At 47.9% G+C, this 27897-nt stretch overlaps 2 protein-coding genes across 2 annotated transcripts; one reads left to right on the top strand and one right to left on the bottom strand.

The window, feature by feature from the left end:
• The first annotated feature begins 1429 nt into the window (after positions 1-1429).
• LOC137320052 (probable G-protein coupled receptor 139) lies at positions 1430-17967 on the top strand. Its single transcript, XM_067981854.1, has 4 exons — positions 1430-1679; positions 7627-8460; positions 17440-17525; positions 17896-17967. The coding sequence occupies exons 1-4, from the start codon at positions 1430-1432 to the stop codon at positions 17965-17967; spliced, it is 1242 nt and encodes a 413-aa protein (XP_067837955.1).
• A 2513-nt stretch (positions 17968-20480) lies between these two features.
• Positions 20481-22202, bottom strand: LOC137320051 (probable G-protein coupled receptor 139). Its single transcript, XM_067981853.1, has 2 exons — positions 22133-22202; positions 20481-21394 (listed from the first exon to the last, which is right to left on the bottom strand). The coding sequence occupies exons 1-2, from the start codon at positions 22200-22202 to the stop codon at positions 20481-20483; spliced, it is 984 nt and encodes a 327-aa protein (XP_067837954.1).
• Between the last annotated feature and the right edge of the window lie 5695 nt (positions 22203-27897).

Genomic DNA, 27897 nt, shown 5'->3' with positions numbered 1-27897 from the left:
TATTGATGCTGCAAATAGGAGTGTAGTTCAGGAATGAAAATGGGAAATAAGAGTCCTTAATTTCATACAAGACCACTCCAAATATCAGGACCAGTAGATCAGCCACCGCCATGCCCAACAAGTAACGGGTAATGCATTTGGAGAGGCCGCAGTTTCCGCGGAACAGAACCACAATCGTCATCAAATTAGCTGAAAAAATTGAAAGGGCAATTACTAACTGAAAATTAATTGATTATTTTTGGTCACTCGAACCTCTCTCTCTCTCTCTCCATCTTAGCTTATGAATTCTGATTAGATAAATCCCTTTTTGTTTCTGGAATCACAGAAAGGTTACGGAACGGAGGGTGGCCATTCGGTCCATCGAGTCCGCGCTGGCTGTCTGCCGGATCAATCCAGCCAGTCCCATTCGCACCCCTACCCCGCAAACTGCCTTCGCCGCCCTATCCCTGCAGCCGTGCATTTTTTTTCCCTTCAAGTATTTCTCCAATTTCCCTTTTGAAAGTTATTATTGAATCTGTTTCCACCGCCCTTTCAGGCTGTGAATTCCAGATCATCACAACTCGCTGCATAAAGGACTGATTCCTCATGTCCCCTCTGGTTCTTTTGTCAATTATCTTAAATCTGTGTCCTCCGGTTACCGAACATCCTGCCACTGGAAACACTTTCTCCTTGTTTACTCCATCAAACCCGTCATGATTTTGTGGAGCCTAGAATTGAACAAAATACTCCAGATGAGTTCTAAACCAGCATTTTATATCGCTTTAGCAGAACTTCCTTGCTTTTTTACTCCATGGCCTCTATTAATTAATTTTAAAATCACAAGCTGACGAAGGGGATAATCTCCGAAAGCTTGTGATTTTAAAATAAATTTGTTGGACTATAACCTGGTGTTGTAAGATTCCTTACATTTGTCCACCCCAGTCCATCACCGGCATCTCCACATCATGTCTATTAATTAAGACCAGGATTCCATAGGCTGCAAATGAAACCCATCAAAGTAGACAGGTGATGTTATCACACCGACGGCAGCAGCAGTGCTACAGATAAAGACTGTTAAAAATTAATAAGACCTGATTAGAACAGGCTTACCGGGAACACCTATCACTGCATGGATAGGGTAGTAAATGTGTTCTACCTCTATGATTACTGGCATTCCCATTTTCGGAGAGAAGTTACTTTGTTTGTTGACGTGAAAGAAAGGTCGTTCTTCTGTTTTCAACACAGTCTTATTTATACCAGAGGGAAACCTCAAGTGAGGCAAGACATTAGTTACAGTCCAGTTGACAAAAAATTAAGCCAAGCTGCGTTGACTCCTACTGCCCAGGCTGGAGGACGCTTTGCATTGATATTTTCTCGTTGAAAGAATAAGCGGTCCAGAATAATATTTTCAGAAGAAAATATTTCATATTATAACACAATAAGACAGAGAATGGAAGAGTCCAACTCGTGCATGAGTGAAATTGTGAATCAGAGATGGGAGGGTATCTCTGAGATACTGTCACAAGGAGGTGAGGTCATCCCGGCGATAGCGTCACAGGGACATGAGGGCATCTCTGAGATAGTGGCTCGGGCAAGTGCGGGAATGTCTGCGATGGAGAGAAGTCCAGCCTCCGTTGAGCTTCAAGCACGGCTCACAAATAAGTCCATTCAGGCCCTGACAATGGCCGGCCAGACGCAGGGTGAACAACAGTCTGTGGCCTTAAAGAGGCAGGCAGATACTCTCGCACTGGACTGAAAAGGCTTCATACATGTTCTCCAAACTGATGTCCAGCAGCGTGGTAGGAGTGGTCTGGACCTGAGCCAGGTGTGGGATGATGACGAAAGGGGACATGGAAGTGGGGACGCCACTCAATGCGCTCCTACATCTCACCTATTGCCCACCCCCGGCCCCCGCTCTCAACCAATACCCGAAATGCTGCCTCCTCTCCAGGTGACCGAGTCTGCCCCTGCACAGTTGCAGGTGAGCAATCTTTGGAGGGACCCTCACGGGCACCGAAATCCAGAGGGCGTAGGCCCAAAGCATCTTATCGGTCTAGGCATGAACAAGAGCAACCTGACACTACCTCTGCTACAGCCACAGGGGAGGCACCACGTAGGAGTAGTCGGAAGTGAAAGGCAAAGATTTTGTGAGCAAAAAGAGAATGCACAACGGTGTTTGACGTTTGGTCATGTTTTATATTTGTATTTGCTTTTTGTTAAACTCACGTTAAATATTATTATTGTCACCACGACTGCGACGTCTTGGCCATGCTTGACTGGTTTGTGTAATGAGGCCCTTTCATGAGGATCACCATGAACGCCCACACTTTATGCCACCCATTGGGTCACTCTACAGTGGGCCTTTGTGTCGTTGCAGGACTGTTTTGTGCAGGGACGTGTGGGGAGGTTCTGGGCTGGTGTGGGCGCTGCTCAATCCAAGTGGTGAGGACTGGACTCTCCACACTGGCCCGATATTAGGAGGGAGGCGGTTTGCCAGCGGGGGGTCGACTGGGCCCGGTGAAATCGGTGGTTGCCCCACGTGATTCTAAATAAATTGAAGCCACTTAACTTGGCTTCCCAGTTTCACGCTGGACAGCTGTGCAGCGGGCGGACTGCGCCCCCGCATCATCGGCTGTCAGCTGGAGGAGCCCTATTTAAAGGGGCAGTCCTCTGCTGACTGATGCTGCAGAAAGGAGCCAAAATTACAGCATGGAGCAGCCCATGGTTAAAGGCTGCTCCCAGGTTTAATGATGCAACACTCCAGGTCTTACTGGATGGGGTGAGGAGGAGGAGGAGGAGGGAGATTTTCCACCCGGCGGACGGGAAGAATTGGCCTCCGTCTGCCACCACGAAGGCCCGGCTCGAGGTGGCCCAGGAGGTCACCAGCACCACCAGCACATCACGGACCAGCATACACTCCGCCTGCAACATCACCGCCCCCACCCCACATCTCCTTCTGCTGTGCCAACACTACTCTATCACATCACTCCTCGCACCCACTCAAAGGTCATCCTCATCTGACTCACTTACTCACCTCGCCAGTGCTCATTCCACCACTACCACTCAACCCAATCCTCATACAATCTCATGGCTCTGTCTCATACTCATCCTCTCATGCATCTCTTTCACGGTCAGCCTCACCCCATCTGCCCTACCTGCGCTGCAGCCACAAGGCATTCATCACATATGTGTAGTAGGAAGCGTAAGGCAAACGTGTGAGCATGAAGAGGATGCACAAGGGTGTTTGAGGGTATGTCATGGTTTTTACTTCTGTTTGATTTCTGATCAACTCACATAACATATTGTATTGTCACCGCTTCTGCCACGTCTTGGCCATTCTTGACTGGCTTGTGTAATAATGCCCTTTCATGAGGTTATCCATGAACACCATTGATGCCACCCATTGTGTCACCCGACATTGGGTGTATGTGTAGTTGCATGACTGCTTTGAGCAGGTGCCTGTTGCGTAGCACTGTGTTGTTTAGCTCCATGTGGCGGAGTTGGACGGCGTGCCTGGCAAGGCTGGTGATGTTGCTCATCCTCCAATGGAGTGATTAATGCAGCTATGGAACCCAAACACCCCAAACTGATCCTGACGGTTTGAGAGTGAGGGGATCCGCAAAGTAGGTAAATGTGTTTGGAAAGCAGTTTTGAGGGCATGATGTAATAATTTTGAGTGTGGAGACAACGGTATGACTGTCACAACTTTGTCTGAGGTGACAGAGTGCCTTGCTGCAATGAATGAGGTATTCCTCCCAACTGTCATGGAATCCTTTGCATCCCCCAATGGCTGCTGACTGAAACACGTCTGCAACAACAGGGAGTGCTTCCCACAGCATGGGAAACACGCCGAGGAGAGTCCAAAATCACATCCCAGCTAAAATCTCTTCCCAATGAGGTCTGTCAATGACCTCAAGTACCTCCCCAGCTATCCAAACTGTCATCCCGCCGGCTTCAATTGCCGTTGGGAGACCTGCATGTGGGGGCTGCGCGCGCACCAATTCGCGTCATTGGGGAACCCGGAAGAGGGAGGGTACGAGCGGGGCTCTGGACTCGCTCCGGTATTCTCCAATTTTATTATCCGCCCCCACCCCCCGCCGACCCCCACCATGAATGCACCCGCTCGGTCATCCGAAAATTGACCCCATTATATTCGCCTGTTGTCCCCTGGCACAACAAAGAGGGGGGCTGTTTGAGGAGGCCCCATCCACATCTGCCATCCACATTGAGGAGGAGGAAGAGGAGCAGGAGCAACCCCTGGGCAGAACAGCGCCTCACCTCGGTAATACTGAGGCCAGGGAGTCACTGATCCGTGAACGGTTCTCCGAACATCAGACAGTGTGAAGAGTCCAGTCCTCACCACCTGGACAGAGCAGCGCTGACATCAGCACCCCACCATCCCTCCCTGCACAAAACAGTCCTGCAACTACATATAGACCCACTGTCGAGTGACTCAATGGGAGGCATCAAGTGTGGGCGTTGATGGTGAAACTTATGAAAGGGCTTTATTACACAAACCAGTCAAGCATGGCCAAGAGACGTGCGAGTAGTGGTGACAATCATAATATTTAATGTGAGTTTAACGAAAAGCAAATATAAGTAAAAAAAACATGACCAACGGCCAAACACCCTTCTGCATCCCCTTTTTGCTCAGGAAACCTTCGCCTTTCACTTCCGACTTCTCCTACGTGATGCCTCCCCTGTGGCTGCTGCAGAGGTAGTCGCAGGTTGCTATTGTTCATGCCCTGACCGATTAAATGCTTTGGGTCTACGCCCTCTGTGTTTCAGTGCCCGTGAGTGTCCCTCCAAAGACTGCTCCAACTGCAACTGTGCAGTGGCAAACTCGGCCACCTGGAGTGGAGGGGGGGGCAATGGGTGAGACGTGGGAGCGCTTTGAGATGCGTCCCCAATTCAATGTCCCCTTTCACCATCATCCCTCCCCCGGGCCAGGCCCACACCACTCCAACTACTCTGCTGGACAAAAGTTTGGAGGACATGTTTGAAGCCTTGTCAGGCCGGTGCCAGAGTATCTGCCTGCCTCTTTCAGGCGGCAGACTGTTGTTCACCCTGAGTCTCAAAGGCCATTGTCAGGGCCTGAATGGGCACATTTGTGATCCGTGCCTGAAGCTCAATGGAGGCTCGCCTTCTCTCCATTGCAGACATTCCCGCAATTACACACGACATTATCTCAGAGATGCTCTCACGTCCCTGTGACACAATCTCAGAGATTCCCTCCAGTATATATTTTTTTATTTCGTTCATGGGATGTGGACACCGCTGGCGAGGCCAGCATTTATTGTCCATCCATAATTGCCCTTGAGAAGGTGGTGGTGAGCCGCCTTCGTGAACCGCTGCAGTCCATGTGGTGAAGGTTTTCAGACAGTGCTGTTACGAAGGGAGTTCCAGGATTTTGACCCAGCGACGATGAAGGAACGGCGATATATTTCCAAGTCGGGATGGTGTGTGACTTGGAGGGGAAAGTGCAGGTGGTGTTGATCCCCCTGTAGCTGCTGCCCTTGTCCTTCGAGGTGGTAGAGGTCCCGGGGTTGAGAGGTGCTGTCGAAGAAGCCTTGGCGAGTTGGTGCAGTGAATCCTGCAACCACTGTGCGCTGGTGGTGTAGGGAATGAATGTTTAAGGTGGTGGATGGGGTGCCAAACAAGCGGGCTGCATTGTCCTGGATGGTGTCGAGCTTCTTGAATGTTGGAGCTGCACTCAACCAGTCAAGTGGAGATTATTCCATCACACTCCTGACTTGTGCCTTGTAAATGGTGGAAAGGCTTTGTGGAGTCAGGAGGTGAGTCACTCACCGCAAAATATCCAGCCTCTGACCTGTTCTTTTAGTCACAGTATCGATGTGGCTGGTCGAATTAAGTTTCTGGTCAGTAGTGACCCCAGGATGTTGATGGTGCGTGACTCGGCGATGGTAATGCCGTTGAATGTCAAGGGGAGGTGGTTTGATTCACTCTTGTTGGAAATGGTCATTGCCTGGCACTTGTTTGGCGCGAATATCACTTGCCACTTATCAGCCCAAGCCTGGATGTTGTCCAGGTATTGCTGCATTTGGGCTCGGACTGTTTCATTATTTGAGGGGTTGCGAATGGAACTGAACACCGTGCAATCATCATCGAACATCCCCATTTCTGACCTTATGATGGAGGGAAGGTCATTGATGAAGCAGCTGAAGATGCTTGGGCCTAGGACACGACACAAAGGAACTCCTGCAGCAATGCCCTGCGGCTGAGATGATTGGACTCCAAAAACCACTACCATCTTCCTTTCTTAAAGGTATGACCCCAGCCACTGGAGAGTTTTCCCCTTGATTCACATTGACGTCAATTTTACGAGGGCTCCTTGATGCCACACTCAGTCAAATGCGACCTTTCCAGTCATGCAGGAGATGGACTCCTCCATCCTCTGCGCTATTGTGTTATAATATGAAATACTATGTCTGTAAATAATATTCTAAACCCCTTACTCTTTCAACGATGAAATATCACTGCAAAACGACCAACACCCTGGGCAGTTAGAGTCAACGCAGCATGGCTAAATTTTTTGTTAAATGGATTGTAACTAATGCTCGTGCCCCACTTGAGGTTTCCCTCTGGTATATATAAGACTGTTTTGAAATCAGAAGAACGACCAGTCTATAACGGCAACAAACAAAGTCACTTCTCTCCGTAAATGGGAGCGCCAGTAATCGTGGAGGTAGAAAAAATATACTACCCTATCCTTGCAGTGATAGGTGTTCCCGGTAAGTCTGTTCCAATCAGGTCTCATTAATTTTTAACAGTGTTTAACTGTATCACTGCTGCTGCCGTCGGTGTGATACCATCACCTGTCCACTTGGACGGGTTTCGTTCGCAGCCTATGGCGTCCTGGTCTTTCTTAATAGAGGCACGGAGAACAAAATCAAGGAATTCATGCTATAGCTTCATAAAACGTTGGTTTAGACCTCAGCTATAGTGTTGTGATCAATTCTGGGCACCATACTTTAGGAAGGATGTCTATGCCTTAGGGAAGTTCCAGAGGAGATTTACGAGAATGATACCAGGGATGACGGACTTCCATCATGTGGAGAGTCTGAAGAAGCTCGGATTGTTCTCCTTAGAGCAGAGAATGTTCGGGGAGATTTAACAGAGGTGTTCAAAATCATGAAGGGTTTTGATAGAGTAAAGAAGGAGAAAGTGTTTCCTGTGGCAGGAGGGTCGGTAACGAGAGGACACAGATGTAAGATAATTGGCAAAAGAACCAGAGGCGACATGAGGAAACATGTTTTTATGTAGCGAGTTGTGATGATCTGGAATTCACTGCCTGAAAGGGCGGTGGGAGCAGATTCAATAATAACTTTTATAAGTGGGAATTGGAGAAATAGTTGAAGGGAAACAATTTGCAGTGCTACGGGGATCGGGCGGAGAGTGCGTGTTGTGGGGTGGGAATGGGACTGGCTGGATTGCTCCTGCATCGAACCAGATCGGACTCCATGGGCTGAATGGCTTCCCTCCGTGCTGTAACCTTTCTGTGATTCTGTAAACATAAAGGAATTTATCCTTTCAGAATTCCGAAGCTGAGAGAGAGAGAGAGATTCGAGTGACGAAAAAGTAATCAATACATTCGCAGTTAGTAATTGCCCTTTTTATTATTTGCAGCTAATTTGATGACGATTGTGGTTCTCTCCCGCGGAAACTGCGGCCTCTCCAAATGCATTACGCGTTACCTGTTGGGCATGGCGGTGGCTGATCTACTGGTCCTGATATTTGAAGTGGTCCTGTATGAAATTAAGGATTCTTATTTCCCATTTTCATTCCTGAACTACACTCCTATTTGCAGCCTCAATATCGCCCTGCTTTTCATGTCCATCGATTGGTCTGTCTGGTTAACTGTCGCTTTCACCTTTGACCGATTCGTGGCCATCTGTCACCAAACTTTCAGCAAAAAATATTGCACCGAGAAAACTGCGGCTGTGGTTATAACAGTTGTCTGTTCCTTAAGTCTTATAGAAAACGCTCCAATCAACTTTGCATTTGAACCTCGGGAGATAATTGACGATGTTCCATGGTCCTGCTATGTAATACCAAGCTTCTATACCTTAACCATATGGATAGCGTTCACGTGGTTTGAAATTATTCTTGCCCCATTTGTCCCGTTTCTCTTGATTTTACTGTTCAATGCTCAAACCATCAGGCACATTGTGCAGGCCAATAGAATGAGAAGGGGACTCCGTGCAAAAAATAACAGTGAGGATCACAATGATCCAGAGGTGGAGAACCGACGGAAGTCCATCGTTTTACTGCTGACCATATCTGCTAGTTTCATGATCTTATGGGCGGTAATATTCATCTTTTTCATGTTGGTATATTTTACAGAGGCTCAAATTTCCGAAACAAGTTACAATGCCCCTTTCACTATCATGGAGCAGACCGGCTACATGCTTCGGTCTTTGAGTTCATGCACAAACACGTTTATTTATGCAGTGTCCCAGAGTAAGTTCAGAGAGCAATTGAAGAATCTTATTACGAGTCCAATGACACTCATTATAAATTTATTCAAATCAGTTAAGTAACCGCACTGGACTAAAACGTAATTCCAACCATCGGAACCGAGAAGAGGTTGTCCAGTTGACATGTACGTACAGGATTCTCCAATGGGAGCTGCCATCTTTTCCTCATCTCAGATATCATACTGTGTGAGATCTAAGGTTCGTGGCTTGATATTAACTTGTCCGATAATGGAAGCCAAGCGGTCTCGGATTGGAGCAAACACTTGGGAACTATTTTGGACCGAAACAAATCAATTATGCAAATTTATCTGCTGCTTGTGACCGATCTCAACCCGACACTGATTTCCCGAACATATAATTCAACCCCCTCCCTCGCCCTCCCCTCAGAAACACATATCTGCTGAAACTGCTAGCTTGTCTCTTCAACGCGTTAACCTTTTGGATTATCCAATGGGCCTTCCTTCCTGATCTGCCATTTTGTTAAGCGAAACTTGATTCTCACCTCCGTGTTTGTGGACAATGCAAATGGGTCGCTGCCTATCTGTCCTTTTCCAAGGCAGAGAAGGCGCCTCCTTCAGATGTTGTGGAGACGTAAATTCGTCACACCTGGAATCATGTCTGTTGCTGGATTCCGACTGTCCACTTATCATGTGAGCAATGTCTGATATTTCTACATCCACCTGTCCAAATCAGGCTCGAATGTTGAGATAGTTTCAGTAGTTTCAGCCTCGACCACTAACCCTACAAGCGAATTCCACGGCCTCATGACTATTTGTTGAGGATTTGTTCAGGGAAGGTCATGCTTAACAAATGTGAGTGAATTCTTTGAGGAAGTGACAAGGAGGATTGATGAGGGTAGTGCAGTGCATGTTCTCTACATGGATTTTAGTAAGGCATTTGACAAGGTCGCACATGGCAGACTGGTCCGAAAGGTAAAAGCTCATGGGACACTGGGAAATGTGGCGAATTGGATCCAAAATTGGCTCAGTCATTGTCAACAAAGAGCAAAAGTCGATGGATGTCTTTGCGAATGGAAATTCTTTTCCAGTTTTATGCCAAAGGGCTCAGTGTTGTTTGTGGGAGATATTAATGATCTGGACTCGAATGTAGGGTCCATGATTCGCAAATTGGAAGACGACAGCAAAATTGGGCGTCTATTTGATAGTGAAGATGATAGCTGCAGACACCGAGAAGATATCAATGGGTTGTTGGATTGGGCAGAAAAGTGGCAAATGGAGTTCAACCCGGCGAAGTGTGAGGTAATGCAATTTGGAGGGCAAACGGTAAAAGGGAATGCACTGTAAACGGGGTGAGATTGAGAGGGGTGGAGGAAGTGAGAGACCTTTGAGTGCATGTGCACAGGTCCCTGAAGGTGGCAGTCCAGGTCGTTAAAGTTTTGAAGCAGGCATACGGAACGCTCTCCGTTATTAGCCGAGGTATGGAATACAAAATCAGCGATGTAATGATGGAACTGTATAAAACGCTGGTAATTCCACAGCTGGAATTTTGGACGCAGTATTGTGCACCACATTACAGAAAGGACATAATTGCTCTGGAGAGAGTGCATGGAAGATTTACAAGAATGTTGCCAGGGCTTGAAAATTGCAGCTCCGAGGAGAGATTGAATAGGCAGGGGTTGTTTTCCTTGGAGCAGAGGAGGCCGAGGAGAGACTTGATTGGGGTGTACAAAATTATGAGGGGCCGAGATAGAGGAGACAGGAAGTACCTGTTTGCCCTAGTGGAGAGTTCGAGAACTGGAGGACAGAGATCTCAGCTGATTGGCGGAAGGATTGGAGGGGACATGTGGAAAAACTTTTTTACACAGAGGGTGGGGGTTTCCCTTTTACCCACTGTGTACTGTACATGTACAGGAGCTGACACCGAGACACACACCGGCCGTACAGTACAAGACAGGAGTGAATCGTTCCATTTTACCCACTGTGTACTGTTCATGTACAAGAGCTGACACTGAGACACACATGGGCCGTACAGTATGAGACGGGTGTAAGTCATTCCTTTTAGTCGTTGTCTATTTTACCTGTATGGTGCTGATAAGAACATAAGAAATAGAAGCATGAGTAGGCCATTCGGCCCATCGAGCCTGCTCTACCATTCCATCAGCGGCCTCAACTCCACTTTCCCGCCCGATCCCCATATCCCTTGATTCCCCGATGGTCCAAAAATCTATCGATCTCAGCTTTGAACATACTCAATGACTGAGCATCCACAGCCCTCTGTTGTAGAGAATTCCAAAGATTCAAATCCATCTGAGTGAAGAAATTCCTCCTCAACTCAGTCCTGAATATCTGACCCCTTATCCCGATACTATGCCCCCGAGTTCTCGACTGTCCAGCCAGGGGAAACACCCCCTCAGCATCTAACCTGTCAAGCCCCCTCAGAATCTTAAATGTTACAATGAGACCAACTCTCATTCGTCTAAACTCCAGAGTGTCTTGGCCCATTCTACTCGATCTCTCCTCATAGGACAACACTGTCAACCCAGGAATTAATCCAGTTGACCTTCATTGCATCGCCTCTAAGGCAATTATGTCCTTCCTTAGATAAGGAGATCAAAACTGTACATAGTACTCCAGGTGAGGTCTCACCAAACCCCTGTACAATTGTCGTAACACATTCTTACTCTTGTACTCCAACCCCCTTTCAATAAAGACCAACATATCACTTGCTTTCCTAATTAACTGCTGCACTTGCATTTTAAAGCAGAAGGAGCAGGATCAGTGACCGAGAGCAGAGCGGGTATATAACGGATCGGGAGGAGTGACCGAGAGCAGAGCGGGGATATAAAGGTGAGGGACCAGTGGCCGAGAGCAGAGCGAGGAAATAAAGGAGAGGGAAAAGTGACCGAGAGCAGGGCGGTGATATAACGGAGAGGGACCAGGAACCGAGAGCAGGGAAGGGAAAAAAGGAGAGAGAGAGGAATGACCGAGAGCAAGGCGGGAATGTGAAGGAAAGGGAGGAGTGTCCAATACCAGGGCGGAGATATAAAGGAGCGGGACCAGTGACCGAGAGCAGAGCGCGGATATAAAAGAGAGTGAACAGTGACCGAGAGCAGAGCGGGGATATAAAGGAGAGGGACCAGTGACCGAGACCAGGGCGGGGATATGAATTACTGCTCCCTCTCCTTTATATCCCCACCTTTCTCTCGGTCTCTGGTCCCTCTGCTTTGTACACCTGCTCTGCTCTCTTTCACTGGTCCCTGTCCTTGATATCCCCGCCCTGCTCTCGGTCACTCCTCCCTTTCCTTTATGTTCCCGACTGTTCTCGGTCACTGGTCCCTTTATTTTATATCCCCGCTCTGATTTCGGTCACTCCTCCCTTTGCTTTATATCCCCGCCCTGCTCTCGGGCACTCCTCCACCTCCTTTATATCCCCGCCCTTCTCTCGGTCACTGGTCCCTCTCCTTTATGAACGAGCTCCGCTCTCGGTCACTGGTCATTCTCATTTGTATTGAAGAATTGCATTCCAGCACAATCTGTAACCTCATGGCCCGGTATATTCCTCACTCTACCATTGCCAAAAAGCCAGGGGATCAACCCTGGTTCAATGAGGATTGTAGATGAACATGCCAGGAGCAGCACCAGTTGTACCTAAAAATGAGGTGCCAAACTGGTGAAGCAACAACTCAGGACGACATGCATGCTAAACAGTGGAAGCAACAAGCTATAGACAGAGCTAAGCGATTCCACCAACGGATCAGATCAAATCTCTGCAGTCCTGCCACATCCAGTCGTGAATGGTGGTGGACAATTAAACAACTGAAGGGAGGAGGAGGCTTTGTGAACATCCCCATCGTGAATGATGGCGGAGTCCAGCATGTGAGTGCAATAGAAAAAACTGAAGTGCTTGCAACCATCTTCAGCCAGAAGTGCCGAGTGGATGATCCATCTCGGCCTCCTCCCAATATTCCCGCCATCACAGAAGCCAATCTTCAGCCAATTCGATTCACTCCATGTGATATCAAGAAACGGCTGAGTGCGCTGGATTCAGCCAAGGCGATGGGCTCCGACAACATCCCGGCTGGAGTGCTGAAGTCTTGTGCTCCAGATCTAGCCGCGCCTCAAGCCAATCTGTTCCAGTACAGCTACAACACTGGCATGTAACTGACAATGTGGAAAATTGCCCAGGTATGTCCTGGCCACAAAAAGCAAGACAAATCCAATCCAGCCAATTACTGCCCCTTCAGACTACTCTCAATCATCAGCAAAGTAACGGAAGGTATCGTCGACAGTGCTATCAAGCGGCACTTACTCACCAATAACCTGCTTACCGATGCTCAGTTTGGTTTCCACCAGGACCAGAAGGCTCCACACCTCATTACAGCCTTGATCCAAACATGGACAAAAGAGCTGAATTCCAGAGGTGAGGTGAGAGTGACTGACGTTGACATCAAGGCAGCATTTGACCGAGTGTGGCACCAAGGAGCCCGAGAAAAATTGAAGTCAATGGGAATCAGGAGAAAACTCTCCAGTGGCTGGAGTCACACCTCGCACAAAGGAAGATGTTCGCGGAGGCCAATCATCTCAGCCCCAGGACAGTGTTGCAGGAGTTCCTCAGTGCAGTGTCCTCGGCCCAAACATCTACAACTGCTTCATCAATGACTTTCCCTCCATCATAAGGTCAGGAATGTGGATGTTCACTGCTGATTGCACGGTTTATAGTTCCATTCGCAACCCCTCAGATAATGAAATTGTCCGTGCCCGCATGTCAGTGTACAGATTAGCGCATCACTGTAATAAATATGCATCCAGCAGGCAATACGCAAGTGTGGACAGGAGGAGTGAATGTGTGAAGTGACTAACATGTGTTCAGTCAATATATTCAGTTGCATGTTACGGAACAGAAGTGGGCCTTAAATGAATTTAAAAGTGTGTAAATTGCAGAGATCACATCCTGACGATGAAATAAGTGGCTGTGAGTGTCCAAAGTGTGAATTGGCCATGAAATTAAAGTGGAGATTGCTGAAAAGCGTCTTTTTTATCGTGAGATGCATGCAGAAAATGCTGGAAACAGGCTTGTGGCCGTCTTTCTCAATCACTATTTCAAATCTTATTATGTTATGATCACGACTGCCTCGATGTTCCCTAAACTTACTTCTATCTGCTCCGTTTCAATTCCCGCGATTAGATCCAGTAGTGAGAGGATATGTGAGAACTGAGAGGATATACTTGAACTGAGAGAAAATACGAGAACTGAGAGGATACACTCGAACTGAGAGGAAATACTGGAACGAAGAGGATATACGAGATCCGGGAGGATATACTAGAACTGAGAGGATATACTCATTGCAGTGCATGTGTGAAAACGCACAAAGCGTGATACACAAGTTTGGAGAGCTGCAGTCGCAAATAGCCACATGGGAATTCGATGTTGTCGCAGTGACGGAGACCTGGCTCAAAAAGAGCAGGATTGGGTGCTGAATATTCCTGGATACAAGGTGTTCAGGAAAGATAGTGAAGGAAAGAATGGAGGGATGTGGCATTATTGATTAAGGAGAATATTGCAGTTCTGGAGAGAGAGGATGTCCTGGAGGGGTCAAAGAGTGAATTTATTTGATTAAGAAATAAAAGAGTTGCCATTACACTACTGGGTGTATTCTATAGGCCACCAACCAGTGGGAAGGAGATAGAGGAGCAAATTTTGCAGGGAAATCATGGGCCAAGTGGAGCTTGCGTCAGTGGGGGAGCATTTCGTGAGCAGCCACCATGTATCATAACGTTCAAAGTCGCTATGGAAATTGACATGGATCACTCTAAATTAAAAATACTCAATTGAAGGAGGGCAAATTTCAATGGGATGAGAACAGATCTGGCCCGGGTAAAATGTCCAAGATGGTGGCCGCGCCGGCCGCCATTTTGTCCAAGATGGTGGCCGCGTTGGCCGCCATTTTGTCCAAGATGGTGGCCGTGTTGGCCGCCATTTTGTCCAAGATGGTGGCCGCGCTCGCCGCCATTTTGTCCAAGGTGGACTCAGCGCTCTCCGCCGTTTTGTGCATGCTGTCCCCGTGCCATAACACATAGAAATATATAAATACATTATAAATATATAGATAATATATATTATAAATACAAGTTGTTGTTGTGGTGGTGGTTTTTGTGCTGGTGGCCCAAACACAAAGGCCGCCGCTCTGGCATCACTCTGGCATGCCCGGCTGCACTCTGGACTCACTCTGGGCTGACTGGCTACACTCTGGGATGTCTAGTTTCTCTCTGCCATCACTCTGGGGTCACTGGAACATTCTGGGGTCACTGCGTGCCATGACACACAGAAATATATAAATACACAACAAACATTATTTCCTTTCTCACTTACCCTCTGAACTTTCTATATTCTACCTGGTTCTCACTTGTGTTATCAACCTGACATCTATCATACGTCCCTTTCTTCCGTTTCATCTTACTCAGTGTCTCTTTTGTCATCCAGGGAGCTCTGGCTTTAGTTGCCCTAACTTTCTCCCTCTGACTGCAACGATCGAAATAGCTGGGGACAGAGCACAGTGAGAGAGCATTTGACTGCAGCTGGAGAAACCTCTGGTTGAAATTCAGGTGTCGTTTGGCTGCTGCTTGTAGTTCCGCATCCTGTGGTAAGGATGTGTTCACTGAAGCTTCGTGACAAGCCTTTCCATGTTAGGTTCTGCATCGCATCTGTGCACAATAGTGTGACTCACGCCATTCATGAGACATTCCTGATTACCGTAGTTCTTTTTCGACCAGATTAACTGATGAACATTGTATTCACGTTGGACCGATCAATGATGAAAACTGCCACTTAATGAACCTTGTTTTTAATATGAAGCTCATCAGATGTGGGGGTGCAGCTCAGTGGTGGAGCACTTGACTGCAGATCAAGAGATCTTTGGTTTAAATCCAGACGCCCCCTCTCGTTTTTGAATTCTTACCTTTATATTTACATCATTCCGAGGATGTGGGCATCGCTGGCAAGGCCAGCATTTATTGCCCATCCCGAATTAGCTCATGAACATTTGGTGATGAGACACTTTCTTGAACCGCTTCAGTCCGTGTAGTGAAGGTTCTCCCACAGTGCTGTTGGGTCGGGAGTTCCAGGATTTTGACCCAGCGAGGATGAAGGAACAGCGATATATTTCCAAGTCGGGATGGTGTGTGACTTGGATGGGAGCGTGCAGGTTATGTTGTTCCGAAGTGCCTGCTGCCCTTGTTGTTCTCGGTGGTAGAGGTTGCGGTTTTGAGAGGAGCTTTCAAAGAAGCCTTGGAATATAAAATTGTGACAGGGCTCGACAGGGTGGATGTAGGGAGGATGTTTGCCTTGGCTGGGGGATCCATAAGGAAAGGTCACAGTCTCAGAATACGGGGAAGGAAGTTTAGGACTTAGATGAGGAGACATTTCTTCATTCAGAGGGTGGTAAATATGTGGAATTCTCTACCACAGAAGGCTGTGGAGGCCAAGTCACTGAATATATTTAAGAAGGAGCGAGGTTGATTTCTGGATACAAAAGGGATCACGGGGTATGGGGAAAGGCTGGGAATATGATATTGGGATAGAGAATCCGCCATGATCATATTGAATGGCAGTGCATGCTCGAAGGGCCGAACGGCCTCCTTCTGCTCCTATTCTTGATGTTTCTATGTTTCTTTGTTTCAAGTTGCTGCAGTGCATCCTGTGGATGGTACACACTGCAGACACGGTGCGCCGGTGGAGGAGGGAGTGAATGTTTAATGCAGTGGATGGGGTGCCAATCAAGCGGGCTGTTTTGCCCTGGATGGAGACGAGCTTCTTGAGTGCTGTTGGAGCTGCACTTATCCAGTTGAGAGTATCAGTCACACTCCTGACTTGTGCCTTGTCGGTGGTGGAAAGGCTTTGTGGGGTCAGGAAATGAGTTGGTCGCGGCAGTATACCCAGCCTCTGACCTGCTCTTGTAGAATCAAAGCATTATAGAAAGGTTTCAGCAAGGAAGGATCCCATTTGGTCCATCCTGCCCAAGTCGGCTCTGTGCAAGAGCAGTCCAGTTAGCCCAAACCCCGCCACCCCCCGCCCCCGCCCCACGCTTCTCCCTGTCGCCCTGAAAATTTCTTGTTTGCAAATAGTAATCCAGTTCTCTTTTTAAGGCCATGATTGAATCTGCCTCCACCACCCCCTCGGGCAGTGCATTCCAGATCCGAAACACTTGCTGCGTTAAAATAGTTTTTCCTCATGTCACCTCTGGTTCTTTTGCTAATCACCTTAAATCTGTGTCCTCTGCTTCTTGACCCTTCCGCCAATGGGAAAAGTTTCTCTCTATCTACTCTGAATAGACCCTTCATGATTTGGAACACATCTATCCAATCTCCTCTCAACCTTCTATGTTCCAAGGAGAACAACCCCAGTTTCTTCAGTCTCTCCACGAAACTGAATTCCCTCATCCCTGGAATCATTCTATTAAATCTCTTCTGCACCCTCTCTAAGGTCTTCACATATTTCCGAAAGTGCGGTGCCCAGAACTGGACACAATACTCCAGTTATCGCCAAACCAAGTTTATGATTAAAGTTCATCATGACTTCCTTGCTTTTGTACTCTGTGCCTCTACTTATAAAGCCCGGGATCCCGTATGCTTTTTTAACCACTTTCTCAACCTGCCCTGCCACCTTCAACGATTAGTCACATATACTCCCAGTTCTCTCTGTTCCTGTACCCCCTTTTAGAGTTGAGCCCTCTATTTTATATTGATACTCCTCGTTCTTCCCAACGAAATGTGTCATTCACGTTTTTCTGCCTTAAATTTCATCTGCCAAGGGTCCGCCCGTGCCTCCAAACTGTCTGTAGCCTCTTGAAGTCTATCACTAGCCGCTAGACAGCATTGTCGACGACACCTTCCATCACTTTGCTGATGATTGAGAGCAGGCTGATGGGGCGGTAATTGGCCGGATTGGATTGGAACTGCTTTTTATGGACGGACATAACTCGGTAATTTTCCCCATTGTCGGGTAGATACCGGTGTTGTAGCTGTGCAGGAACAGTTTGGCCAGAGGCGCGGCGAATTTTGGACCACAAGTCGTCAGTACGACAGCTGGAATGTAAGTGGATGGGTGGGTTCGAATCACCTCCCCCTTACACAGTTCTGGATGACGGGAATTACAGTGAACACAATTGACTCACGGACAATTTTTTCAGACTCAACAGTACAGTGTTTATTCAGGTTAACAGACACCGCCATCTTCAATACATTAAAAAAAACGGTGGAGCAAGACAATACAGTACACTACATCACTACCCAGAGTAGAGTATACGCTATATCCAAAACCACAGAATCTTCCCACCAAACCCCTATGGCTTGGTTGGGAACACACAACACTCCCTCACACAATCCCGGTGGTCTTAAGGATGTGGACGTGGATAATGCTCAACCTGATTGTCGCTTGACTTGATCACTGCTTCCCCTTGTAGAAAACGAGTCTCCTGGTTCTGTACCGCCGGGCAGTATTCAAGTCTCAGTTTGAGGTTCGTCCATACAGTTGAAGAGCGAGGCTCTCCTTCTCGTTGTGATTTCTTCTCTCCGTCCCAGGCAGAGTGCTCGGTTCTTGTTGTGAAGGTGAGGACCAGCGAAGATGAGAGCAGGCAGGAAGCAAGAGAGCGAAAAGTCCCAATATTGCCTCCTCTTATACCCCACAAAGTTCCAAACTTCTTCGTGAATGAGAGGAGATCTCATTGAAAAATAGAAGATTCTGAGGTGTCTTGACAGTGTAAATGCTGAGAGGATGTTTCCCCTGTCTGGAGAGTCCAGAACTAGGCGGCATAGTCTCAGGATAAGGGGTCGGCCATTCAAGACTGAGGTGAGGAGGAATTTCTTCTCTCAGAGGGTTGCGAATCTTTGGAATTCTCTACCGCAGAGGGCTGTGGATACTGAGTCCTTGAATGTATTCAAAGCTGAGATCGATAGATTTTTGGACTATCGGGGAATCAAAGGATATGAGGATCGGGAGGGAAAGTGGAGTTGAGCCCGCTGATGGAATGATAGCGCAGGCTCGAGGGACCGAATGGCCGACTCCTGCTTCCATTTCTTATGTTCTTTTCAGCAACATACAGGTGCAATAGACAACGAGTAAAAGGGAACGATTCTCTCCTCCTGGCTTGTACTGTACGGCCCGTGTATTTCTCGGTGTCAGCTCCTGTACATGTACAGTACATAGCGGGTAAAAGGTAACGCACCACCCTCTGGGTAAATAAAGTTTATCATCATGTTCCCTCTAATCCTTTCACCAATCAGCTAAAACGATGTCCTCGAGTTCTTGCACTCTCCTCTGGGGCAAACAGGTACTTCCTCTCTCATCTATCTAGGTCCTTCATAACTTTGTACACATCAATCAAGTCTCCCCTCAGCCTCCACTGCTGCAAGGAAAACAACCCCAGCCTATCCAATCTCTCGTCGTAGCTGCAATTTTCAAGCCACCGCAACGTTCTTGCAAATCTTCTCTGCACTCTCTCCGGAGCAATTATGTCCTTCCTGTAATGTGGAGACCAGAACTGCGTACAATATTCCAGGTGTGGCCTTACCAGCGTTTTATACAGTGACATCATTGCATCCCTGCTTTTGTATTCGATGCATCGGCTGATAATGGCAAGTGTTCCTGATGCCTTCTTCACAACCTAATCTACCTCTACTGCCACCTTCAGGGACCAGTGCATATGCACTCCAATGTCTCTCACTTCCTCGACTCCTCTCAATGGAACCCCGTTTGCTGCGTATTCCCTTTTACTGTTTGCCCTCCATAAGTGCATTACCTGACACTTCTCCCGGTTGAACTCCATTTGCCACTTTTCCACCCACTCCAACAACCCATTGATATCTTCTTGTAGTCTTCAGCTTTCCTCTTCACTCTCAATAACACGCCCAATTTTTGTGTCGTTTGCAAATTTTCAATCATGCCCCCTACATTCAGTCAAATCATCAATATATACCCTGAACAGCAAGGGGCCCAACACTGAGCCCTGTGGCGCACAACTGGAAACGAATTTCCATTCACAGAGACACCCATCGACTTTTAGCCTTTGTTTACTGCGACTGATCCAATTTTGGATCCAATTCGCCACATTTCCCAGTATCCCATGGGCTTTTACCTTTCTGACCATTCTGCCATGTGGAACTTTGTCAAATGCGTTAATAAAAATCCATGTAATTAACATCCACTGCACTACCCTCATCAATCCTCCTTGTTACTTCCTCAAAGAATCAATCAGATTTGGAAGGCATGACCTTCTGTCAACAAGTCGTGAACAAATAGTCGTGAGGCCGTGGAATTCACTTGTAGGATTAGTGGTCGAGGCAGAATCTATCTCAACATTCTCGCCTGACTTGGACAGGTGGATGAAGAAACATCAGACATTGCTCCCATGATAAGTGGACAGTCGGAATCCAGCAACAGACATGATTCCAGGTGTGATGAATTTACATCTCCAGAACACCTCAAGGAGGCGCTCTCTCCTGCCTTGGAAAAGGGCAGATCGGCAGCGACCGAATTGCATTGTCCACAACCACGGAGGTGAGAATCAAATTTATTGAACCATACATTATTCGAATTAAATTTCACTTTACAAGTCAGAAGTTAGTAAATTGGAAGCAAAATGGCAGATGAGGCAGGAAGACCCATTGGATAATCCACAGTGTTAACACGTTGAAAAGACTAGCGAGCAGTTTCAGCAGATATGTGTTTCTGACGGGAGGAGGAGGGAGGGGGTTGAGGGATATGTTCGAGAAACCAGTGTCGGGTTTAGATCGGTCAAAAGCAGCAGATAAATTTGCATAATTGATTTGTTTCGGTGCAAAATTGTCGCCATATATTTGTTCCAATCCAAATCCGCCTGGTTTACATTATCGGCCCAGTTAACATTGCCCCAAGTATCATTCATCTCACACAGCATGACGTCTGATATGGGGACCAGATGGCAGCTCCCATTGGAGATTCCGTGCACATGTCATCTGGACAACCTCTGCTAGGTTCCGATGGATGGAATTACGTTTTCGTCCAGTGCGGTTACTTAACGGATTTGAATAAATTAATAATGAGGGACACGGGACTCGTAATAAGATTCCTCAATTGCTCTCGGAACTTACTCTGGGACACTGCATAAATAAACGTGTTTGTGCATGAACTCAAATTCCTAAGCATGTAGCCGGTCTGCTCCATGATAGTGAAAGGGGCATTGTAACTTGATTCTGTCAGTTGAGCTTCTGTCAACTGTGCAAGTATGAAAAAGACGAACGTTACTGACCATAAGATCATGAAACTAGCAGATATGGTCAGCAGTAAAACGATGGACTTCCTTCGGTTTTCCACCTCTGGATCATTGTGATCCTCACTGTTATTATTTCCACGGAGTCCCCTCCTCACTCGATTGGCCTGCACAATGTGCCTGATGGTTTGAGCATTGAACAGTAAAATCAAGAGAAATGGGATAAATGGGGTAAGAATAATTTCAAACCACGTGAATGCTATCCATATGGTTAAGGTATAGAAGCTTGGTTTTACATGGCAGGACCATGGAACATCGTTAATTATCTGCCGAGGTTCGAATACAAAGTTGATTGGAGCGTTTTCCATAATACTTAAGGAACACACAACTGTTATAACGATAGCCGCAGTTCTTTCTGTGCAATATTTTTTGCGGAAATTTTGGTGACAGATGGCCACGAATCGGTCAAAGGTGAAAGCGACAGTTAACCAGACAGACCAATCGATGGACATGAAAAGCAGGGCGATATTGATGCTGCAAATAGGAGTGTAGTTCAGGAAAGAAAATGGGAAATAACAGTCCTTAATTTCATACAAGACCACTCCAAATATCAGGACCAGCAGATCAGCCACCGCCATGCCCAACAGGTAACGGGTAATGCATTTGGAGAGGCCACAGTTTCCGCGGGAGAGAACCACAACCGTCATCAAATTAGCTGTAAATAACAGAAAGGGCAATTACGAACCGAAAATGTATTGATTATTTTTGGTCACTCGAAGCTCTCTCTCTCCCTCTCCATCCAAGCTTACGAGTTCTGAATAGATAAATAGCTTTTTGTTTATGGATTCATAGAAAGGTTACGGAAAGGAGGGAGTCAATTCGGCCCATCGAGTCCGCGGTGGCAGTATGCAGGATCAATCCAGCCAGTCCCATTCACGCCCCCGCAACCTGCCTTCGCCGCCCGATCCCTGTAGCGGTGCAATGTTTTTCCCTTCAAGTATTTCTCCAATTCCCCTTTTGAAAGTTAGTATTGAATCTGTTTCTTTCAGGCAGTGAATTCCAGATTATCACAACTCGCTGCATAAAAGATTGATTCCTCATGTCCCCTCTGGTTGTTTTGCCAATTATCTTAAATCTCTGTCCTCTGGTTGCCGAACCTCCTTCCACTTGAAACACCTTCTCCTTATTTGCTCTATCAAAACCCTTCATGATTTTGTGGTGCCCAGAATTGAACAAAATACTCCAGATAAGTTCTAAACCAGCATTTTATAACGCTTCAGCATATCTTCCTTGCTTTTTTACTCTATTGCCTCTATTAATAAAGACCAGGATTCCATATGCTGCAAATGAAACCCATCAAAGTCGACAGGTGATGTTATCACACCGACGGCAGCAGCAGTGCAACAGATAAAGACTGTTAAAAATTAATAAGACCTGATTAGAACAGGCTTACCGGGAACACCTATCACTGCAAGGATCGGGTAGTAAATGTTTTCTACCTCTATGATTACTGGCAGTCCCATTTTCGGAGAGAAGTGACTTTGTTTGTTGACGTTATAGACTGGTAGTTCTTCTGTTTTCAATACAGTCTTATTTATACCAGTGGGAAACCTCAAGTGAGGCACGAGCATCAGTTACAGTCCAGTTAACAAACAAATTAAGCCAAGCTGCGTTGACTCCTACTGCCCACGGTGGAGGACGTTGTGCATTGATATTTCCTCTTTGAAAGAATAAGCCGTCCAGAATAATATTTCCAGAAAGAAATATTTCCTATTATAACACAATGAGACAGAGAATGGAGGAGTCCAACTCGTGCATGAGTGAAATTGTGAATCAGGGACAGGAGGGTATCTCTGGACAACCTAGCAGAGCTTGTCCAGTTGACGTGTCACAGGGACGTGAGGGCATCTCTGAGATAGTGTCACGGGCAAGTGCGGGAATGTCTGCGATGGAGAAAATTACAGCCTCCGTTGAGCTTCAAGCACGGCTCACAAATGAGTCCATTCAGGCCCTGACAATGGCCGGCCAGACGCAGGGTGAACAACAGTCTGTGGCCTTAAAGAGGCAGGCAGATAGTCTCGCACTGGCCTGAAAAGGCTTTACACATGTCCTCCAAACTGATGTTAAGCAGAGTGTTAGGAGTGGCCTGGGCCTGAGCCAGGTGAGGGATGATGTCGAAAGGGGACATGGAAGTGGGGACGCCACTCAAAGCGCTCCCACATCTCACCCATTGCCCCCACCTCTCAAACAATACCTGCACTGCTGCCTCCTCTCCGGGTGGCCGAGTCTGCCCCTGCACAGGTGCAGTTGAGCAGTTTTGGAGGGGCCCTCACGGGGACCGAAATCCAGAGGGCGTAGGCCCAAAGCATCTGAACGGTCAAGGCATGAACAAGAGCAACCTGACGCGACCTCTGCTGCAGCCACAGGGGAGGCACCACGTAGGAGTAGTCGGAAGTGAAAGGCGAAGGTTTTTTTAGCAAAAAGGGGATGCACAAGGGTGTTTGACGTTTGGTCATGTTTTATATTTGTATTTGCTTTTTATTAGACTCACATTAAATATTATTATTGTCACCAATACTGCTAACTCTTGGCCATGCTTGACTGGTTTGTGTAATTAGGCCCTTTCATGAGGTTCACCATGAACGCCCACACTTGATGCCAACCATTGGGTCACTCTGCAGTGGGTCTATGTGTAGTTGCAGGACTGTTTTGTGCGGGAGCGGGTGGGGAGATTCTGGGCTGGTGCGGGAGCTGCTCTATCCAAGTGTTGAGGACTGGACTCTCCACACTGGCACGATATTAGGAGGGAGGCGGGTTGCCAGCGGGGGGTCGACTGGGCGCGTGGGTAACCCGCCCAGTGAAATCGGTTGGTCCCCCACGTGATTGTAAGTAAATTGAAGCCACAAACTTGGATTCCGGGTTTCACGCTGGAAAGCTGTGCAGCGGGCGGACTGCGCACCCGCACCATCGGCTGTGAGCTGGAGGAGCCCTTTTTAAGTGGGCAATTCTCCACTGACTGATGCGGCAGAAAGGAGCCAAAATTACAGCATGGAGCAGCCCACGAGCGAAGGTTGCTCCCAGGTTTAATGATGCCTCACTCCTGGTCTTACTGGATGGGGTGAGGAGGAGGAGGAGGAGGGAGATATTCCACCCGGCGGACGGGAAGAAGTGGCCTCCCTCTGCCACCACGAAGGCCCGGCTCGAGGTGGCCGAGGAGGTCACCAGCACCACCAGCATAACACGGACCAGCATACAGAGCAGGAAGTGAGTACACTTACTCATTCCCCTACAATATTTCTGCCACTTCACCGACCCTACCCCACATCTCCTTCTGCTCTGCCTACACTACTCGATCACATCACTCCTCACACCCACTCAAAGCTCAACCTTATCTTACCTGCACTTACTCACCTCGCCAGTACTCATCCCACCACTACCACTCAACCCAATCCTCATACAATCTCATGGCGGTCTCACACTCACCCTCTCATGCATCTCTTTCATGGTCAGCCTCACCCCACCTGCCACTACCTATGTTGCAGCCACAGGGCATTCATCACATATGTTTAGTAGGAAGCGGAAGGCAAACGTGTCGTGAGCATAAAGGTGATGTACAAGGGTGTTTGAGGGTTTGTCATGGTTTTAACTTATATTTGACCTTTGATCAACTCATATTACATATTATATTGTCACCACTACTGGCACGTCTTGGCCATTCTTGAGTGGCTTGTGTAATAATGCCCTTTCATGAGGTTCTCCATGAACAACCTTGATGTCACCGACTTTGTCACCCGACAGTGGGTGCATGTGTAGCTGCATGACTACATTGTGAAGGTGCCTTTTGCGCAGCACGGTGTTGTGTAGCTCCACGTGGTGGAGGTGGACGGCGTGCCTGGCAAGGCTGGTGATGTTGCTCGTCCTCCAATGGAGTGATTAATGCAGCTATAGAACCCACACATCCCACCCTGATCCTGACGGTGTGAGTGTGAGGGGGTCCGCAAAGTAGGTAAATGTGTTTGGACAGCAGGGTTTAGGGTATGATGTAATCATTTTGAGTGTGGAGACAACGGTGTGGCAGTCAAAACATTGTCTGAGGTGACAGAGTGCCCTGCTGCAATGAATGAGGTATTCCCCCCAACTGTCAAGGAATCCTTTGCATCCCCCAATGGCTGCTGACTGAAACACGTCTGCAACAACAGGGAGCCGAGGAGAGTCCAAAATCACATCCCTGCTAAAATCTCTTCCCAATGGGGTCTGTCAACGACCTCAAGTACCTCCCGAACTATCTGAACTGTAATCCCGCCGGCTTGAATTGCCGGCGGGAATCGTGCATGCGGGGGCTGCGCGCGCACCAAATCGCGTCATTGGGGAACCCGGAAGAGGGCGGGTACGAGCCGTGCTCTGGACTCGCTCCGGGATTCCCCAATTTTATTAACCCCCCCGACATGAATGCACCCGCTCGGTCATCCGAAAATTGACCCCATTATATTCGCCTGTTGTCCCCTGGCACAACAGAGAGGGGGATGTTTGAGGAGGCCCCATCCACATCTGCCATCCACATTGAGGAGGAGGAAGAGGAGCAGGAGCAACCCGTGGGCAGAACAGCGGCTCACCTCGCTCATCGAGAGGCCAGGGAGTCACTGATATGTGAACTGTTCTCCTAACATCAGACAGTGTGAAGAGTCCAGTCCTCACCACCTGGATAGAGCAGCGCCCACATCAGCACCCCACCATCCCTCCCTGCACAAAACAGTCCTGCAACTACATATAGACCCACTGTCGAGTGACTCAATTGGAGGCATCAAGTGTGGGCGTTCATGGTGAACCTCATGAAAGGGCTTTATTACACAAGCCAGTCTAGCATGGCCAAGACGTGCCAGTAGTGGTGACAATCATAATATTTAATGTGAGTTTAACGAAAAGCAAATATAAATTAAAAAAACATGACATACGGTCAAACACCCTTCTGCATCCCCTTTTTGCTGAGGAAACCTTCGCCTTACACTTCCGACGATTCCTACGTGATGCCTCCCCTGTGGCTGCTGCAGAGGTTGTGTCAGGTTGCTCTTGTTCATGCCCTGACCGATTAGATGCTTTGGGCCTCCGCCCTCTGGGTGTCAGTGCCCGTGAGTGTCCCTTCAAAGACTGCTCCAACTGCACCTGTGCAGTGGCAGACTCGGCTACCTGGAGTGGAGAGGGGAGCAATGGGTGAGACGTGGGAGCGCTTTGAGTGGCGTCCCCAATTCCATGTCCCCTTTCACCATCATCCCTCCCCTGGGCCAGGCCCACACCACTCCAACTACTCTGCTGGACAAAAGTTTGGAGGACATGTTTGAAGCCTTGTCAGGCCGGTGCCAGAGTATCTGCCTGCCTCTTTCAGGCGGCAGACTGTTGTTCACCCTGAGTCTCAAAGGCCATTGTCAGGGCCTGAATGGACTGATTTGTGATCCGTGCCTGAAGCTCAATGGAGGCTAGCCTTCTCTCCATTGCAGACATTCCCGCAATTGCACACGACATTATCTCAGAGATGCTCTCACGTCCCTGTGACACAATCTCAGAGATTCCCTCCAGTATATATTTTTTTATTTCGTTCATGGGATGTGGGCATCGCTAGCGAGGCCAGCATTTATTGTCCATCCCTAATTGCCCTTGGGAAGGTGGTGGTGAGCCGCCTTCGTGAACCGCTGCAGTCCATGTGGTGAAGGTTCTCCCACAGTGCTGTTACGAACGGAGTTCCAGGATTTTGACCCAGCGACGATGAAGGAACAGCGATATATTTCCAAGTCGGGATGGTGTGTGACTTGAAGGGGAAAGTGCAGGTGGTGTTCATCCCCCTGTAGCTGCTGCCCTTGTCCTTCGAGGTGGTAGAGGTCCCGGGGTTGAGAGGTGCTGTCGAAGAAGCCTTGGCGAGTTGGTGCAGTGCATCCTGCAGCCACTGTGCGCTGGTGGTGTAGGGAATGAATGTTTAAGGTGGTGGAGTGGTGCCAAACAAGCGGGCTGCATTGTCCTGGATGGTGTCGAGCTTCTTGAGTGTTGGAGCTGCACTCAACCAGTCAAGTGGAGATTATTCCATCACACTCCTGACTTGTGCCTTGTAAATGGTGGAAAGGCTTTGTGGAGTCAGGAGGTGAGTCACTCACCGCAGAATTTCCAGCCTCTGACCTGTTCTTGTAGTCACAGTATCGATGTGGCTGTTCGAATTAAGTGTCTAGTCAGTAGTGACCCCAGGATGTTGATGGTGCGTGACTGGGCGATGGTAATGCGGTTGAATGTCAAGGGGAGGTGGTTTGACTCACTCTTGTTGGAAATGGTCATTGCCTGGAACTTGTTTGGCGCGAATGTCACTTGCCACTTATCAGCCCAAGCCTGGATGTTGTCCAGGTATTGCTGCATTTGGGCTCGGACTGTTTCATTATTTGAGGGGTTGCGAATGGAACTGAACACCGTGCAATCATCAGCGAACATCCGCATTTCTGACCTTATGATGGAGGGAAGGTCATTGATGAAGCAGCTGAAGATGCTTGGGCCTAGGACACTACCCAAAGGAACTCCTGCATCAATGCCCTGCGGCTGAGATGATTGGCCTCCAAAAACCACTACCATCTTCCTTTCTGATAGGTGTGACTCCAGCCACTGGAGAGTTTTCCCCCTGATTCCCATTGACGTCAATTTTACTCGGGCTCCTTGATGCCACACTCAGTCAAATGCCACCTTTCCAGTCATGCAGGAGATGGACTCCTCCATCCTCTGCGCTATTGTGTTATAATATGAAATACTTTGTCTGGAAATAATATTCTAGACCCCTTACTCTTTCAACGAAGAAATACCACTGTAAAACGAACAACACCCTGGGCAGATAGAGTCAACGCAGCATGGCTAAATTTGTTTGTTAAATGGACTGTAACTAATGCTCGTGCCCCACTTGAGGTTTCACTCTGGTATAAATAAGACTGTTTTGAAATCAGAAGAACTACCAGTCTATAACGGCAACAAACAAAGTCACTTCTCTCCGAAAATGGGAGCGCCAGTAATCGTAGAGGTAGAAAAAATATACTACCCTATCCTTGCAGTGATTGGAGTTCCCGGTAAGCCTGTTCTAATCAAGTTTCATTAATTTTTAACAGTGTGTAACTGTATCACTGCTGCTGCCGTCGGTGTGATAACATCACCTGTCTACTTGGACGGGTTTCTTTCGCAGCCTATGGGATCCTGGTCTTT

This window comes from Heptranchias perlo, unplaced genomic scaffold (genome assembly GCF_035084215.1).
Source record: "Heptranchias perlo isolate sHepPer1 unplaced genomic scaffold, sHepPer1.hap1 HAP1_SCAFFOLD_97, whole genome shotgun sequence".
NCBI lineage: Eukaryota > Metazoa > Chordata > Chondrichthyes > Hexanchiformes > Hexanchidae > Heptranchias > Heptranchias perlo.
This window is presented reverse-complemented; position numbering and strand designations above follow the sequence as displayed.

Excerpts from the sequence above, each read along its gene's own strand:
- LOC137320052 (XM_067981854.1), top strand. The coding sequence starts at position 1,430 with ATGGAAGAGTCCAACTCGTGCATGAGTGAAATTGTGAATCAGAGATGG. Across the intron at positions 8,461-17,439 it reads TATTTATGCAGTGTCCCAGA|ATACCGGTGTTGTAGCTGTG; the intron begins GTAAGTTCAGAG and ends ATTGTCGGGTAG. Across the intron at positions 17,526-17,895 it reads GTCAGTACGACAGCTGGAAT|AAAACGAGTCTCCTGGTTCT; the intron begins GTAAGTGGATGG and ends TTCCCCTTGTAG.
- LOC137320051 (XM_067981853.1), bottom strand. The coding sequence starts at position 22,202 with ATGGGACTGCCAGTAATCATAGAGGTAGAAAACATTTACTACCCGATC. Across the intron at positions 21,395-22,132 it reads TGCAGTGATAGGTGTTCCCG|CTAATTTGATGACGGTTGTG; the intron begins GTAAGCCTGTTC and ends TGTTATTTACAG.